At 40.7% G+C, this 17945-nt stretch overlaps 1 protein-coding gene and 1 long non-coding RNA gene across 2 annotated transcripts; both read right to left on the minus strand.

Annotated features, from left to right (window-relative positions):
- Window positions 1-1455: 1455 nt before the first annotated feature.
- LOC143851513 (uncharacterized) lies at window positions 1456-8261 on the minus strand. Its single transcript, XR_013236369.1, has 2 exons — window positions 7728-8261; window positions 1456-4773 (listed from the first exon to the last, which is right to left on the minus strand). It is a non-coding gene; the product is annotated as an uncharacterized LOC143851513 (long non-coding RNA).
- A 3926-nt stretch (window positions 8262-12187) lies between these two features.
- LOC143850603 (uncharacterized) lies at window positions 12188-12683 on the minus strand. The gene is made up of 2 exons (XM_077359835.1): window positions 12310-12683; window positions 12188-12224 (listed from the first exon to the last, which is right to left on the minus strand). Exons 1-2 carry the CDS (start codon window positions 12681-12683, stop codon window positions 12188-12190), a joined length of 411 nt encoding a protein of 136 aa, XP_077215950.1.
- Between the last annotated feature and the right edge of the window lie 5262 nt (window positions 12684-17945).

Genomic DNA, 17945 nt, shown 5'->3' on the forward strand with positions numbered 1-17945 from the left:
AGAAGACAAGACCATTCACAAATGGACTCGAGAAATGAGGCACCGTTCACAAACGGGCTCAAGGAGGACGATACCATTCACAAATGGATTCGAGAAAAGAGGCACCATTCACAAACGGACTCAAGGATAAGACAAGACCATTCACAAATGGACTCGAGAAATGGGGCACCATTCACAAACGGGCTCAAGGAGAAGACGAGACCATTCACAAATGGACTCGAGAAATGAGGCACCGTTCACAAACGGGCTCAAGGAGAAGACGAGACCATTCACAAATGGATTCGAGAAATGAGGCACCGTTCACAAACGGGTTCAAGGAGAAGACGAGACCATTCACAAATGGACTCGAGAAATGAGGCACCTTTCACAAGAGGGCTCAAAGAGGACATGAGACCATTCACAAATGGACTCAGAAAATGAGACACCGTTCACAAACGGGTTCAAGGAGAAGACGAGACCATTCACCAATGGACTAGAGAAATGAGGCACCATTCACAAACGGGCTCAAGGAGGACATGAGACCATTCACAAATGGACTCAAAAAATGAGACACCGTTCACAAACGGGTTCAAGAAGAAGACGAGACCATTCACAAATGGACTCGAGAAATGAGGCGGCCCCGTTCACAAACGGGCTCGAAGAATTTAGAGATTTTTTATGAACTTGAATTTGACGTAGGATTGGATTTTTTATTTTTTATTTAATTAAGGATTTGGATTTGATAATTTTTTTTTTTTTTGGAAAATGAGGTACCGTCCGCAAATGGGCTCAAGAAGAAGATGAGACCATTCACAAATGGCCTCGAGAAAAGAGGCACCGTTCACAAACGGGCTCAAAGAGGACATGAGACCATTCACAAATGGACTCAGAGAATGAGAAACCTGTTCACAAACGGGTTCAAGGAGAAGACGAGACCATTCACAAATGGACTCGAGAAATGATGCACCTTTCACAAAAGGGCTCAAAGAGGACATGAGATTTTTCATGAACTTGAATTTGACGTAAGATTGGATTTGTTTGAATCGGGGATTGGATTTGATGAATTTTTTTTTTATTTTTGAGAAATGAGGTACCGTCCGCAAACGGGCTCAAGGAAAAGACGAGACCATTCACAAATGGCCTCGAGAAATGAGGCACCTTTCACAGAAGGGCTCAAAGAGGACATGAGATTTTTCATGAACTTGAATTTGACGTAAGATTGGATTTGTTTGAATCGGGGATTGGATTTGATGAATTTTTATTTTTGGGAAATGAGGTACCGTCCGCAAACGGGCTCAAGGAGAAGACGAGACCATTCACAAATGGGCTCGAGAAATGAGGCACCGTTCACAAACGGGCTCGACGACACAAGATAGCTTTGATTGATGAATTCAACAATGAAAAATTTAGAGATTTTTATGAATTTGAATTTGACGTAGGATTGGATTTTTTGAATTGGGGATTGGATTTGATGAATTTTTGATTTTTTTTGAGAAATGAGGCACCGTCCACAAACGGGCTCAAGGAGGACATGAGACCATTCATAAATGAACTCAGAAAATGAGGCACCGTTCACAAATGGGCTCAAGGAGAAGACGAAACCATTCACAAATGGACTCGAGAGATGAGGCACCGTTCATAAACGGGCTCAAGGAGAAGACGAGGCCATTTGCAAATGGGCTCGAGAAAAGAGGTACCGTTCACAAACGGGCTCGAAGAATTTAGAGATTTTCCATGAACTTGAATTTGACGTAAGATTGGATTTGATGAATTTTTTATTTTTTTGAACTCAATGAAATCGGGGATATTATGGATCGTGCCCGACAAAGATGTTGGAAACTAGGACTTTGACGAATGATGAAACGGCAAACCTTTGGAACGAAGAACCATTACTAGCAAGAATGGATTAGGAACATTTTTATGAAACTTCAACAAGATTTTTCTCAAAGAGACTGCTGGTCTTGTCTTCTGGGGATTTTGATAACTGAAACCTTGAACAAGACATTTGAGATTGGTAATTTAGAACAACGACTCTCTTGGATATTAACATGGAAAAGCGGGATCTGCTTCTTGACAGGTGTTTAGATAAACATTTCTTGACCAGGATAACTAACCGGAAGGGAATTATGAATTTGAATGGTTCATCTTTCTGAGAAATTGGCTCAACCACCATTGCATCTGAGGTTCTTCCAAGCTTAAGTTGCCTTCCTGGGGTATGATCTTTTTACGGAAGCTGGGCTTTCTGATGTTTCTACTTCTGAATTTTTCTGAGCTGATCTTCTTTGAAATGAAGTTGTTTGACTAAATTCTCGAGCTCTTTCAGGTATAATTGCAGGGAGCTGCCTAGGCCTGGCCTCCTTCACCAAGACAGTTACATCATTTGGACATAGGAACGACAATTGACTCTTTCTAAAGAGAAAACTTAGATGAAAGGCACTACTCAAAGGATTGAGCAGCTCTAAAGGAGTGAACATAGAATAACAACGATTGATTAACTACACTGACAGACACAGTAATGCTTCTGACTTAGTTAACGTTTTATTTGGTAAGTCTATCCTTTCAAGGAATATTTTTTTCAATTGGTAAACACTGGACTTTTTCCTTAAAACAGTAATGCCTCAATGATTTAATTACAACTCCTAGGATTGCTTAGCTCCAATGCCCCCAGTTTTGAGGATGTCACTTGAATTTGTTTGAACTTCAATTGATCTTCAGTCCTGATACCGGCTGTAGCCTTCTTATACTGATTCTCTTACCATGACCAAGTCACCTCTTCAGGGTTTTTGACTTGGCGGACCGTGCTAGCCTTAACTTTTGCCTGAACCACCTTTCTAGGTTTTCGATCCAGCAGGCTATCCCCTTAGCTTTTGCCTAAGCCTCCCTTTTGGGTTTTCAACTTAGCAGGGGAATGATCTTAAATTTTGCCTAGACCGCCCTTTCAGGTTTTCAGTCTAGCAGATCTTCAAACTCCGTTCTTTTTCTTATTCATCATTTTTTTTTATTGTGTCTCGGGATCTAGCTCATTAGTTCTGAACACCGGAAGGACTTTATAGGTAGGATAGGGTTTTTCAAAGAATGGCTTAAGGCTCAACAAAGATTTCGACCGAACCTGTGAACAGGTTGCCTACATATCCCAAGGTAGGAATCAGGTCGTGTGTAGGTCAAGGCGAATGCCCCTAGTTTGAAGATAAATTGTTTGAAGGTTAATTGATTTTTCTTTTTTTTTCTTTCATTCTAGAATGATTGACTTCTCCTCTTTTGGAACTTGTCCCTTTTTTTTCGGGAACGATTGAATTTCTTTTTTTTTTTTGGAACTTGTCCCTTTTTTTTTTTGGGAACGATTGAATTTCTTTTCTTTTGGAACTTGTCCCTTTTTTTTTCGGGAACGATTGTATTTCTTTTTTTTTGAATCGACCGAACTCGGTTCAACCGAGTTGCCTACGTACCCCAGTGTAGGGATCAGGTCTCGCGTAGTTCGGGGAAATGCCCCTGGTTTGATGGGTTTTCAAGAAAATTTTATTCAGGCTCGAAGGGTTTGCAAACCGGTATTCTTTTGACATTGGTTCTGATTTTGGGATTTATTCGGCCAAAGGGGGCCTTCCGATGTTCAGATTGGCTAGAGTCCGTCTGGTACTGATTATTTTTTTCTTTTTTGTTTTGTTTTGTTTTTTTTTTTTTTTTTTTACGGAGTTTGACGGCATTTCCAGGTAAGAGATAATGGATCTTCTTCTTCCAAGATTCTAAAGTGTGCTTTCGACTTTCATAGAGCGAAACTTGTTCTTTGACATCCTCCATCTATGGATTCGTACTCTCGATATCTGATGATCACTTTTCATTGTTTGCTCTTGAACTTTTCATCTTGAATTTGTTGGCTTTTTGCTATGAATTTGAGAACCAAGGTCATTGATTGGAAATATGAAAGTTGTTTCCACTCTATGCCCCTTGTATAGCATATATCTTCTCACTTTCTTCATTTTCTTTGAGCTTTCCATCTATGTCTTGCCCCTGGTATCGGTTGTAGCTTTTCTAGACAATCTTCTTATTCTTGAAATAATTTTATCAATTCTTCACACTCTTTAGAGGGTAATGTATTTTCAATCGGCATTCACTGAATCAAAGTTTCAGTGCCAGTGTTTATCATTTCAATTTCATCTTTGAAAGGTTGGGATTGGCGCTCCTCCTCTCGTTCAAGTAATTGCTGTGACTCAAGTGGAGTTTCGTCAATTTTGTCCTCATTTGAAGAGGGAGTCTTATTTTAAGATCAGAAGCACACTTAAGAACAGACACAAGTGAACTTTTTGGAACTGACTGAAATTTTATTTAAAGAAAAGCTATTACATCAGACGACCTATCCTGAACATGCTCAGGATTCACAACTCTAAATAAGAAAGGGAAACAGAAGATAACTTGCCTGGACTAGGCATTGACCTTTAACTGTAAGACCGGACTCAACAATTATACTGACCATGATGACTGACTCAACATAAAATAGTAAGTGACTAAAACTTTAACTGCTGCAACTGTTTGGCGTTGAAGGCTCGGCGAAGGCTGGTTCGTTCTGAACATCATCATGGCTGATACTTTCAATTTTGGACAATGATGACTGATTCGCATAGGGAAATGCCCCTAGCTCAAGGATTCTGAGAGTGAACTCTGAAGGACTTAGCAAAATAATCTTGAAAAAGGTAGCCCCTAGAGGAGGAACAGACCAGGGGTACAAGCAAGATTGGATTATCTGGACCAGGCATGATCAGATCATGAGAACGCATAATCGAAAATTGTGAGATTCTGCATCTGCCAGTTAGGGGATGGCATGAAGATACGATCGAATCGTATGACAGAAGAACGAAAGACGCACGATCAAAAGATTAGATGAGATAGCATAAGATTGCTTTCAACGGATAGATCATGAATGACTAATCCTATGAGATCTTTGGAAATGATGGGATTTATATCCTAACTCAAAGGGAATTTTTTTTTTTTTTTTTTTTTCACATTTTATCAGTGTTACCTGAAGGCATCAACCTTAATCCTAATCTATCGGAGTGGAGAGAGAATCTCGACTCATGACTTTGTTCGTGTATATAAGGACCGATCGTGACCATTGGAAGATGGACCACGGCCTAATCTAGACACCAATGGGTAGGATATCCTAAACTAGGCTCACACACGTGATGCACATGTGTTCGTATACTACATGCATGTGTGGGTTAATCTAGGGGTAAGGCCAAGAGTTCCCTTAGCGCGAATCCCTGCTCGATATACTGTACCAGTGTCCGGCGTATCAGTACGTGAACAAGAGATCCGTTTACGTACCATAAAGGTACCAGGCTAAGGGTGGAATGCTTCTCTAGCACAGAGGCACCAGGTGATGAAATCCCAGTCAACCATGCTAGATAACACTCCGGGTTCCTAAAATAGGACGTGTGTGCACGTGAGATGCAAGGGTTTAGATGCAAGTGATGTAAGTGTGTGCAATAAGTTCGCGCGATCTATGATGCCTTCAGGTTTTGTTAGATTAAGTTTGAGTAAAATGTGATGAGAAAATAAAACAAGACAAACTAATCTGACAAGTATACAAGAGATAGAGTTCTTATGAGCCAGTTAAATTAAATTCAAATGAATTATCTTTTGGAATTTTAATGAAGTTAGGTGATCCCCAGCAGAGTCGCCAGACTGTGGTACCCTGATCCCGCGAGAGGGGTGTGGGGCGCGAGCCGCCGCTCTCTCTCTCTTGGTCTCTCGTATCCACGCGATTGGCGTGTGCATTTTATTATTGATTTGAATTAATCTTTCCTGTGAACTTGGGATCACTAAGGCAATCCGAATTCCACACGAAAGAGACTGACAGAGTCGCCACCTAGATGTGGGATCTAGGACCCGTAATTAACCAGAAATCTAGACTCGCTACCTGGTTACGAGAATGGAAGGTATGGGGAGTTATCCACCACATGCACCATTCTTGCCCGATAATCGGTCTTCGATTCCAAAAGCTAACTCTTTTAAATTTATTTTAAATGGCTCATTCAACTCTATGTTAATGTGCGAACTAAGTGACATGCATCCTATGATCTAATTTCAATGTGAATCCTAAATGTGTATCTTGATTTATTAATTTGTCTGGATTCAATCTAAGTGAAAGTTCTCCTAAAATTCTAATTTCATGGAAAGTCCTAAGTGATTTGATTAAGCATTTACAAGAAAATTAATATACAAAACACCACAATTTGTTTGTGGTGCCGACTCGCGGGTGGTATGCCATCAGACATCCAAGCTGCCTACGTACCCAAGCCTCACTGGGATCAGAGTCGACGTAGTTCGGTGCACCTAAGCTAAGTTACATATGCCTAACTCAACTAAGACACCGACCTAGACGGGATTGACTGTTTCAACAGTTTTAGGAGAAGTTATTTAATTCAAGTTGAAGATTTTATTATCTTAGGATTTCATCTAAGATGCTATATGATTCTCATCTAAATGCAAATGGTCCCTTAGACTAATGCAGGTTTGCCTTACATCCTAGTTTACTAGGCTTGTCCTAGGGAAAGATTGGGTGACTAGTGTAACTAGACCTATGGCACGGTTGCTATACATAGCAAGCGTCCGTGATGAGGCCGGACTCCTAACTCTAGGACTCCCTAAAACTTAGGACACGACACGACACCGGTGTTCCTAAATTGGGCTCTAAGGGTCCTTACGACGGAAACCGTGATCCAACGGTTCTGAAAGACACAAGACAAATCGATTTAAATTCTCGAGGTTAGTGAAAAAAGGGATGGAAGAGATGATGAAATAGTGTGAGGGAATGAGAAAGATAGAGAAAGGTGCGACTGAACTTGGGAGTGCCAAATTGCCTACGTACCCCGCGATGGGGATCAAGCCACACGTAGTTCCGCTGGGGAGGTTGCTTGGATTTTGGAAAACAGGTTTGGTATTTGGATCAGGAATCGGGTTTGTATTTGAGCATTGGACTTGAGATTCAAAAACATTGATATAGCAATGGGATTTTGGAATTGGGAATTTGCATCAAAGAATTGAGCATATTGGAATCATCAAGGGTTTGAATTTTCGGAATTCAAAGTGGGCGGGCTTATGAGATTTGGCCAAATGGATTCAGACATGCGACTCGGATTGTGTTGGGATATGACTTGGTTGGATTGGGTTAATGGTTAGGGTCAAGTGAGTCGGGTCTAAGTTAGGAGCAAACCCGAGACTAGCCATGGTCTAACTAGGAGGAAGCAGGGTACAAACCAGGGTGCGGACCAGGGTGCACCAGGGTGCGAACCAGCAGGGAACCAGGGTGCGAACCAGCAGGGAACCAGGGTGCGAACCAGCAGGGGAACCAGGGTGCAACCAGCAGGGAACCTGGGTGCAACCAGCAGCGAACCTGGGTGCAACCAGGGTCTAACCAGAGTGCGAACCAGCAGGGAACCAGGGTGCGAACCAATATCGAACTAGGGTGCGAACCAGTAGGGAACCAGGGTGCAACCAGCAGGGAAGCAGGGTGCGAACCAGTAGGGAACCAGGGTGCAACCAGCAGGGAACCAGGGTGCGAATCAGTAGGGAACCAGGGTGCAACCAGCATCGAACCTGGGTGCAACCAGCAGCGAACCTGGGTGCAACCAGGGTCTAACCAGAGGCTAACCAGGGGGAAAACAGACCCTACATGCTTCCTAACATGGTTTTTCTTTTAAAGTAAAAGATATGCATGAAAACAGACCCTACATAGAATTGAAATAAATGCCTACCTCTTTGGAAACCCACTTTGTGTTTGATTTTTCTTTGATGGTAATTCCTTGAAGATGATTCCTTGCTTGATAATGACTGCTTTTGATATATATCACCCAACGTATAAAATCACCCGATCCGGCAAGGATGGCCGAACCCTTGAAGAGATGAGGGAGAGGGATGAATTTTCTAAGAGAGGGGTTCTTTTTCTTCTTTTTCTTTGGATGGTGGGATGAGAGGGTATTTATAGGAGAATGGGATAGGAGGTTAGGTGAGGTTAGGTGAGGTTAGGTGAGGTTAGGTGAGGTTAGGTGAGGTTAGGTGAGGTTTGGGTGGTTAGGATGAGAGGAGAGGTTAGGTGAGGTTAGGTGAGGTTTGGATGGTTAGGATGAGAGGAGAGGTTAGGTGGTTTTGGATGGTGAGACCCAGGTCAAGATCTGTCATTGATCTAACGATTTACGGAAATCGGGTCTCGGAATGGAATCAGGGTCCGGGCTATGAAGTGACCCTAGCTTATTTTGTCCCGATTGATGATCCGTAAAGTCAGATCAAGATATTAATGACCTAAAACATATAAATCAATGATAGAGGGGGTTCTCACATGGATTTAACACACTAATTTATTTGTTGATTAAAACAAAACAAAATGGGGTGTCTACACTTAACGACCCCGTAGCGTGGTTAACTTCTCCGGTAAGTGTTTTGGTTATTTTTTCTAATACTGACTTCTTTCAGTAGTGATATTCGTCTCTAATATCTATATGTTATCTTACGTAGCTTATGAACGTATACGGCGAGTATCTGAACGTCCGGGATGAACGGAATAGAAAACCTGGAGAAAGAGCCCGTGTTTCCATCAGCACCTACCTCTACGTAAGAATAAATCGTTTTTCATTCCCAAACTTTCATTTTATAATTTTTTAGGAAGCTTTGAATGTGTTTTGGTCACGAATCACTTTGCTTGTATTGCTTCTGTAGGATTGTATAACTGACAAGGGCTACGCCGGCCCCGACTCCGTTGAGAAGTACGTTTGCCGCTTGAATCAATGCCCGCCGGATACCCTAAAAAGAGTCCTCTTCCCTGTGCATGTCCCTCAGCATTGGATTCTTCTGGTCCTTGATATGGTGGACGAAAAGTTCTACATCTACAACTCCTTGAAAGATGTTAAGTACTGGACAGAGGTTCGACCATTGGTGAGTTCGAGTCTCACCTTCCTTCGTTAAATTTGTAAGTATATAAAACTGTTACCCTGTAATGATTGTTTCATAGGTTCGATACCTGGAGGGGCTATACTTAGAAAAGTGGAAGGTGGACGTAAGTAAGTTTCTAGTGGAAGAACTTGAGAAGAGGCCCATACAGAGAAACAGGTACTAAATTTCATTAGAATCAGGGGTTAGGAAACTTAAATTCATTGTGCCTCTTATTTGCGCTCCACGAGCTTGGTTGATGATGTCTTCTTCTTTTGCAGCAATGATTGTGGGTTGTTTGTGCTGAAGGAGATGGATTGCCTGGTAAGTGATGTGCCGCCAAAGTTCAGTCAGGCAGAGATCACGGTCATGAGAAGACAACTACTGGAGGATTTTTTAGATGGCCGGTGTGGCACGACTGTCAACTTGTAGGGGCTGTGGTGGTGTTGTTGCAGGTCGACGCTCTCGAGACATATCATTTCGAAATTGTAATGTCTGTAAATTGTAATGTATTATGGTGATTGTCAGACCACTTATTCCATTTCTTCAGTTCCAAATTGTAATGTGTGTAAATTTGTCCATTGTGTAAGGATCAGACAGTCTCTTCCATTTTCCAACTCCAATGCAGGTTCAAATCGAATGTAACTTTCATGACCTTGGCATCTAATAATTGGTTGGGTTAGGATTTGATTGTCGCGCATGGTCATGAGTTCACATATGCTGCTTGCAGTGAGATACACTATTCGAAACAAATTCAATTTTTTTTGTTTTCATGGGGATAGGATGGATGGAAAAGGCTCCAAAATAATGGACATAATGGAGGTGGTCAAACAAATCCAACATAGCACAATAGGGTACATATGATATTTATGTTAGAAAAAAATAATTTAGTACTGGTCGGAACTCCGACATTTACTCGGAATTCCGCAGCAAAAACAAAAAATTTCTCGGAATTCCGAGAATTATTTTCGGAATTCCGTAGAAAGTATATGTAAATTTATGGTTTTTTCACAATCCTGGTCGGAATTCCGAGAGTTTTTTCTCGGAATTCCGCAGTAAACTTCGAATTTTTGGAAAATGTAAAACCTATGTGGTCGGAACTCCGAGAATTATGTCTCGGAATTCCACAGCGAGTCTGATGGTTTTTAAAAAACTTTCGGAATTCCGAGACATAGTCTTAGAATTCCGACACTTATGTAACCCCTTTTAAACCCTCGAACGTGCTTTTTTTTTTCATTTCCCTCTTCTAATCTCCCTTCGTTTTCCGTTCTCTCTGAAAACCGTTTCCAAACCCTAACTCCATTAACCATTCTCCCTTACAATCCGTTCAAATCTAACCCTAATTTATCATCTTCATCCTCCACAACCCTGTTTTTTACCCAAAAACCCATAAAATGCGTCATCCCTGCTAAAACCCCCAATTTCTCTTCCTATTCCTCAATTTCCTCCTCCTTTTGTCAATTTTCTTCCATTCACACTCCTTCTCCTTCCATTTTCTCTTCTTTTTCTTCCACATTCCTCATTTTCTTTGTCATCTCTTCCATTATAATCAATTTCTCTTCCATTTTCTTTCATAATCTCCATTTTCAGAAATCTAAGGTTTCCCATCTTCCATTTTACCCTCCATTACAACTTCTCTTATTCCCTAACTGTTCTCAAGATGCCTCGAACCAAAAATGTCCAAATCAGAGGTTCTACCCAAAGCCAGGACGATGAAGGACCCTCGAGGAAGCGGTCTAAGAAAGCTACGGCTCCGGCTTCCGAACCAGAGCTTATTCCAAATTCCTACTTCTCCTCTGCACAAGCGAAGAAGGCATGGCCGAAAATGGCTAATCGTGGTGTCCGCACCGGACGCTTCATAGAGCCCGACGTCCTCAAACACTTCGACCTTAAAGCTCGGTTTGACGCTCTTGGATGGACACAATTTCTTCATCTTGATGAGCTTATCTATCCTAGATTGGTACGTCTTTTCTATGCCAATCTCACAATCAGTCCTACGTACTTCGAAATTGAGTCTCGCGTCAAGAAAACAACGATTCGACTCAATTATCATGAACTTACTGAGATGCTTGAGATTAGTCCCAATGGTTTTGAGCATTACTTTTGGCCTGGAAATGGGATCCATTCACTTAATGATCTTGATCACGACACTGTGTATGGTCGGATTACCCGGAGTTATAGATCCAACATGATAGTGAAAGCCTCCCATCTCATTCCTGAAGCTAAGATGCTTCACAACTTCATGTTCAGCAACTTCACCCCTCGCGGGGGCATGACCGATGCTCTAAGGCCCTTAGAGGCCTACCTCATCTATTGTATTCTTGAGCGTCGCAAGGTTTGCCTACCCTATATCATCTTCCGTTTTATGTTCCAAACACTTAAGCGGTCCAGAGCCTCCTTGCCATATGGCATGCTCCTTACGTGTATCTTCCGCAACTTTGGCATTGCTCTGGATAGTGAGGCGACCATCATTCCTACCGCTCCATTTGATGATAAGTCTTTCCGGCGCATGGCTCTAAACAAAGAAGTAGTTGAAGTTGCAGCTGGAGAAGAAGACGAAGAAGGAGAAGAAGAAGGAGAGGAAGAAGAAGAAGAAGAAGAAGAAGAAGAAGAGGCGGATCAGGATACTGAGGCACCTGTGGCACCACGGGCATCTCAGGATTTCACCGCTATGCAGGAGACCCTTCAGCTATCCATGGCTTCTCAGTTTGAGAAGCTCAATACTCACGTTGACAGGGAGATGACCAGTCGCTTCGAAACGCTCACTACTCACGTTGACACGGAGATGGCCAGTCGCTTCCAGGCGCTCACTACTCACGTTGACACGGAGATGGCTAGTCGCTTTCAGACTCTTACTACACACATTGATGAACAGTGGACCACCTATTACCAGTACCTCTCCGGTGGTCAGTGGGGTCAGCAGCCTACCAGTTCCTCATATCCTCCACCACCACCTCCAGAGCAGTAGATGGCTTCAGTTCTCTGATGATGATGGATACTTTTTTGCTCAGACGCTTTATATATACTGACATATGATGTATTAAGCTTATCTTCTTGGATGATAATTTGGATAATGTAGTTCGTATGCTGGCCAAGCACCTGATAGGTAGATTCTATGATCAGTCGCTTTCAGGTTTTGACAATTCTAAGTGCTCCTTTGCTTCGTAAAAAAGAAATTTCTCATTAATTATAGCACCCCATTACAGAAAACATACATGTACTCCAAAAAAACATACAATTATTCCAAAATATGTTTATGTATTCCAAAAAATGCCGGGCCTGCAATTCATACTTACAGAAAAAACGGAGGCAGGCAGGATAGACCAGGCCTGCAATAAAATTTGCACGAATCGATTAATGCCAGCACGGGTTGTATCGAGGACTAGTAAAAAAAACATGTTAGATTGATCATACCTGTTCTCCATTGGTGCGGAAGGCCCGATTGGAGCCTCGTTTTGCTGACGATTTACGATGGGAGGATTCTTGCACGATCTCTTATTATGTCCAAGTTGCCCGCAGGTACCGCACTTATGATGCACTCCTCTTTCCAGTCCTCTCTCCACTCTGACTTTTTTTGGTCGCCCTGGCTGTCGTCTTACTTTTGGGGGCAATACCAACGGCAAAGTATGGGAAGGATCTGGCCATTGCGATCGATCTAACGTGGGATAAACTACTCCATCATAAGTCTTCCGATATGCATCAGCCAGATACCAATCCTGGCAGTAACAGTATGGATCTTGGTGGTTTAGTCCCATGGCTGCTATCGCATGCCCGCACGGAATTCCCATCGTTTGGAACATACGACACGTACATGTTTGCTTAGCTAAGTCCACCTGGTCAACGTGATACCTGGACGTTACTTGAAATTCGGTCCAACTACACTGCTACGGCGTATAGGCACCTGCTTCTTTACGTGCTTCCGCCAACCAGGATTCCGCTTTTGGTGTCAAACGAGTCGTCCATTTGCTACATGTCTTCTGACGGAACTGAAAGAAGTCGCAAACTTTCCATCTTGTGTGTTCGACAAGTGCTGCAATTGGCAACTCCCTTGCTCCCTTTAAAACGGCATTGAAGCACTCAGCTGCGTTAGTTGTCAACACATTGTATCTGCATCCTTCAAAATATGCGCTCGCCCAATTTTCTTTAGGAATGTCCGATATCCATTGGTGTGCTCTTTTACTCTGACTTTTAATACTCTCCATCGCATCCTTAAAAGCACCCTCCCTTAGGGAATATGCAGCTGTCATAAAGAGTTTTCGGAGCTTTTCATTTTTAAAGGTTGAATGGAAGTTGGCACTGAGGTGATGGATGCAATAGCTATGGTGTGACTTGGGCAAAGCTTCAGTTACGGCTCTAGGCAACCCCTTCATCCGGTCCGACCCAATCGTGATGACATCTCGACCCGCTGAAATGAAATTATGACAGAACAAATGCAGAAACCATACCCAGCTTTCATACGTCTCAGCCTCAACTACTGCAAATGCTAGCGGGAATAACCCACCGTTGCCGTCTATCCCAGTTGCGGCTAGTAGAGTCCCCCTGTACTTCCCCCGCAAATGGGTCCCGTTAATTAGGGCGAGGGGCCTAACTGTTCGGTTGAATGCACGTATGCTAGGGCCAAATGACCAAAATAAACGGGCGAAAGTATCATCCCCTCTTGGCCGTAACTCTCCGGATCGGCACAACCGTATTATTGTGCCAGGATTCCTTCTTACCAACTCCTCAGTATACGCAGGCAGGATGCGGTAAGACGCCTCGGCATTTCCGCACTTAATTTTGTGTATAAGCTCCTTCGCCATGTGGGTTTTTCGATAGGACAATGTTATACCCCACTGGACCTTGATGTACTCTCTTATCAAAGTAGCCTTGACGTCTTCTGGTCGGGGGAATAAGGCTACACAATTTTCAGCAGCCCATTTTGCAGTGGCCATGGGATGATCGTTCCCTTTCACTGTGCCTGAGCATGTGTGCTGGGGGATAAATGTTTTTACCTTAACATAATCTGTGTAAGTGGTCCCTGTGATACGCCACGGGCAACTACGCTCCTTGCATCTAACGCCACACTTTGTGGGATTTTTCTCCTGTGGGACAAACACAAAATGATGCTGGATTGCATAGTCTCTGACTTTCTTTTCAAAGACTTTAAGATTTGAGAACATTGCCCCAACCGTGAACTCCTAAAGTCGCACAATCTCATTTACTTCATCAGCCCCTACAACCATTTCATCTGCTTCCATCGGCTGCCTTTCATACGTATTTCCCAAAGCATTGGCTAGATAATTAGTAGGTTCATCCTGCTCATCACCCATGTCCTCACCGTCACTGAAGTCCTCTTCATCATCACCAAAGTCATCATCATCGTTATTACTACCATCGTTCGGTCTAATCAATTCATTAGCATGAACATCACCTCCAAAATTCCTAGACAACTCATCGTATTGGCTTGGGTGGGTTGTCTCAAACTCGGTCTCAGTGGTGTCGGTCTCATTAAAATTGGGATCATCAAAATCCTGATTCAAGTCCACTTCGTAGCTGCACATCGGGTAGCAATTAGAGATAAAATAATCGATTCATAAATGAAAGGAAGGAATATGAATAGCACTCAACAATTGCTCTCTACTATAATTTACCGATGTATGTTATGACTACTGCTATGTCTTCTTTTTTTTCCTTCTCGAGCAACGACCGATGGACTCGGTAATGCAGGGACATAATTAATTTTCGGCCTCAAAGCGTCTGCAAATGAGGTAGGGATCATTGCGACACCAACATTCCGGTAAGAAATATGATCTTCATAAACTTCACTTAAGTTGGCGTGACATCTGCGCAAAGGTGAGTAACAATAAAGGGAAGGCAATTTCACAGATGGATTGTAAACAATCAACTATTTTACCTATCACTCGTATATCCATCACCACATCTTCCTTCATCAGGAGGATCTCCACACCGATACAGCAGACCGACATCCGTAGGGTGAGGAGAATTGTTTCCTCCAAAATTGTACTCTTTAGTTACATACAAGCTCAGAGAATTAATAACCGTACTATCAAAAAGCATCATCACCAGATCAAGGTCGTTATCATCTCGAATATCGTATTAGATGATCTGATATGGGTCTAAAATATATCGACACTTGATGGATAAAGAAACATTACTTCGATTAGTCCCAATTTTCCTGTGAATTAGAGTGTCAAATTCTCTAAATTTTATTTTCTGACCCACAATTAATGGCAACTTCTTCCCTCCTACGTATTCAAATGATACTGCATCCTTTACAAAGCCGTCGACGTGTAAGATAAAAGAAGCTCTTCGTTCTACTGTTCTCCTGTTTACACAAAATTAAACCATTGTCAAAATAACCAATTCAAAAAAAACCATTCCAATTAACAAGTAAAGCACCCATGTTTGAATTATGCACAACTTCAACCATTGCTAAGTCTCCATAAAACAACATAAACCACTACTAAGACCTACTAAGTCATGACAAGGAAATATGAACCACTACTTACCCCATATAAAGCAATTAGAAATACTATAAACCACTGTTAAGCCAATATAAACCACTGTTAAGCCAATATAAACCACTTATAAACACTTTAAACCAATGGTTATCCTAAATAAACAACTTATAAACACTCTTAAACCACTGGTAACTCTATATAAACTACTTATAAACACTCTAAACCACTGATAGGGTTATATAAACCACTGTTTACCCTATATAAACCAGTTGTAAAAACTCTAAACCACTGATAAACCTATATAAACCACTTATAAACAGTATAAACTACTTCTTACCCTGTATAAACCATGTATAAACACTCTAAACCACTGATAAGCCTACATAAACCACTTATAAACAGTCTAAACCACTAATAGGCTTATATAAACCACTGTTTACCTTATATAAACCAGTTGTAAAAACTCTAAACCACTGATAAACCTATATAAACCACTTATAACTACTATAAACTACTTCTTACCTTGTATAAACCATGTATAAACATTCTAAACCACTGATAAGCCTACATAAACCACTTATAAACAGTCTAAACCACTGATAGGCTTATATAAACCACTGTTTACCCTATATAAACCAGTTGTAAAAACTCTAAACCACTGATAAACCTATATAAACCACTTATAAACAGTATAAACTACTTCTTACCCTGTATAAACCATGTATAAACACTCTAAACCACTGATAAGCCTACATAAACCACTTATAAACAGTCTAAACCACTGATAGGCTTATATAAACCACTGATAGGCTTATATAAACCACTGTTTACCTTATATAAAGAAGTTGTAAAAACTCTAAACCACTGATAAACCTATATAAACCACTTATAAACAGTATAAACTACTTCTTACCCTGTATAAACCATGTATAAACACTCTAAACCACTGATAAGCCTACATAAACCACTTATAAACAGTCTAAACCACTGATAGACTTATATAAACCACTGTTTACCTTATATAAACCAGTTGTAAAAACTCTAAACCACTGATAAACCTATATAAACCACTTATAAACACTATAAACTACTTCTTACCTTGTATAAACCATGTATAAACATTCTAAACCACTGATAAGCCTACATAAACCACTTATAAACAGTCTAAACCACTGATAGGCTTATATAAACCACTGTTTACCCTATATAAACCAGTTGTAAAAACTCTAAACTACTGATAAACCTATATAAACCACTTATAAACAGTATAAACTACTTCTTACCCTGTATAAACATTCTAAACCACTGATAAGCCTACATAAACCACTTATAAACAGTCTAAACCACTGATAGGCTTATATAAACTACTGATAGGCTTATATAAACCACTGTTTACCTTATATAAAGCAGTTGTAAAAACTCTAAACCACTGATAAACCTATATAAACCACTTATAAACACTATAAACTACTTCTTATCCTGTATAAACCATCTATAAACACTCTAAACCACTGATAAGCCTATATAAACCACTTATAAACAGTCTAAACCACTGATAGGCCTATATAAACTACTGTTTACCTTATATAAAGCAGTTGTAAAAACTTAAACCACTGATAAACCTATATAAACCACTTATAAACAGTATAAAATACTTCTTACCCTGTATAAACCATGTATAAGTACTCTAAACCACTGATAAGCCTACATAAACCACTTATAAACAGTCTAAACCACTGATAGGCTTATATAAACCACTGTTTACCCTATATAAACCAGTTGTAAACACTCTAAACCACTGATAAGCCTATATAAACCACTTATAAACACTATAAACTACTTCTTACCCTGTATAAATCATTTATAAATATTTTAAACCATTGTTAATCCTTATAAACCAATTATAAACACTCTAAACCACTGGTAACCCTTAATAAACCACTACTTACGATTATAAACCACTACGGAGGAATCTTACCCAAAGAACCTATATAAACCACTTATAAACACCCACTTGAGTACTGGTTTATGGTAGTGAAATACTGGTTTAACTTAAGAAATTAGTGGATTACAGTAAAATAACAACAATTATAAAGTGTTTAAAGTAATTTAAATAAGATTAAATAGTGATTGAAGGCTTTCTCCAATGGAAGACAGTAGTTTAACATGAAAAACTTTCATTCAAGTTTATAAACATGCCTTATAATGGAAAGAGAAGGGAGAGGGGTAAAAATACACATCTTTCCATTCAATGGAAGCTTTCTGCAATGGAATGGTGGTTTATAGTGAAGATTTTTAAGATTTCCAAATCTAATAACGTTTTTTTCCAATATTTGTTGAAAATGGAAGCGTTGTGCAATGCAATGAAGGGTTAGGAAGGCTTTCACATCTAAAAATGAGGTTTTTAGCATTATAATGGAGCTTTTGGCATCTAACAATGGAGGTTTTTGGGTTTCAAAAATGGAGGTTTTTGGGTTTTTCATACGTACGTTTTTTTGGTAGGTGGGAGGAAGAAGAAGAAGAGGGAAAAAGGTGGGTTTTGGGATTTGTTTTCTCCTAAATGTAATCATTTCAAATAGGTGATTTGAT

This window comes from Tasmannia lanceolata, unplaced genomic scaffold, assembly GCF_043159265.1.
Source record: "Tasmannia lanceolata isolate RefF3 unplaced genomic scaffold, GAP_Taslan_0.1 ptg000018l, whole genome shotgun sequence".
Taxonomy (NCBI): Eukaryota; Viridiplantae; Streptophyta; class Magnoliopsida; order Canellales; family Winteraceae; genus Tasmannia; species Tasmannia lanceolata.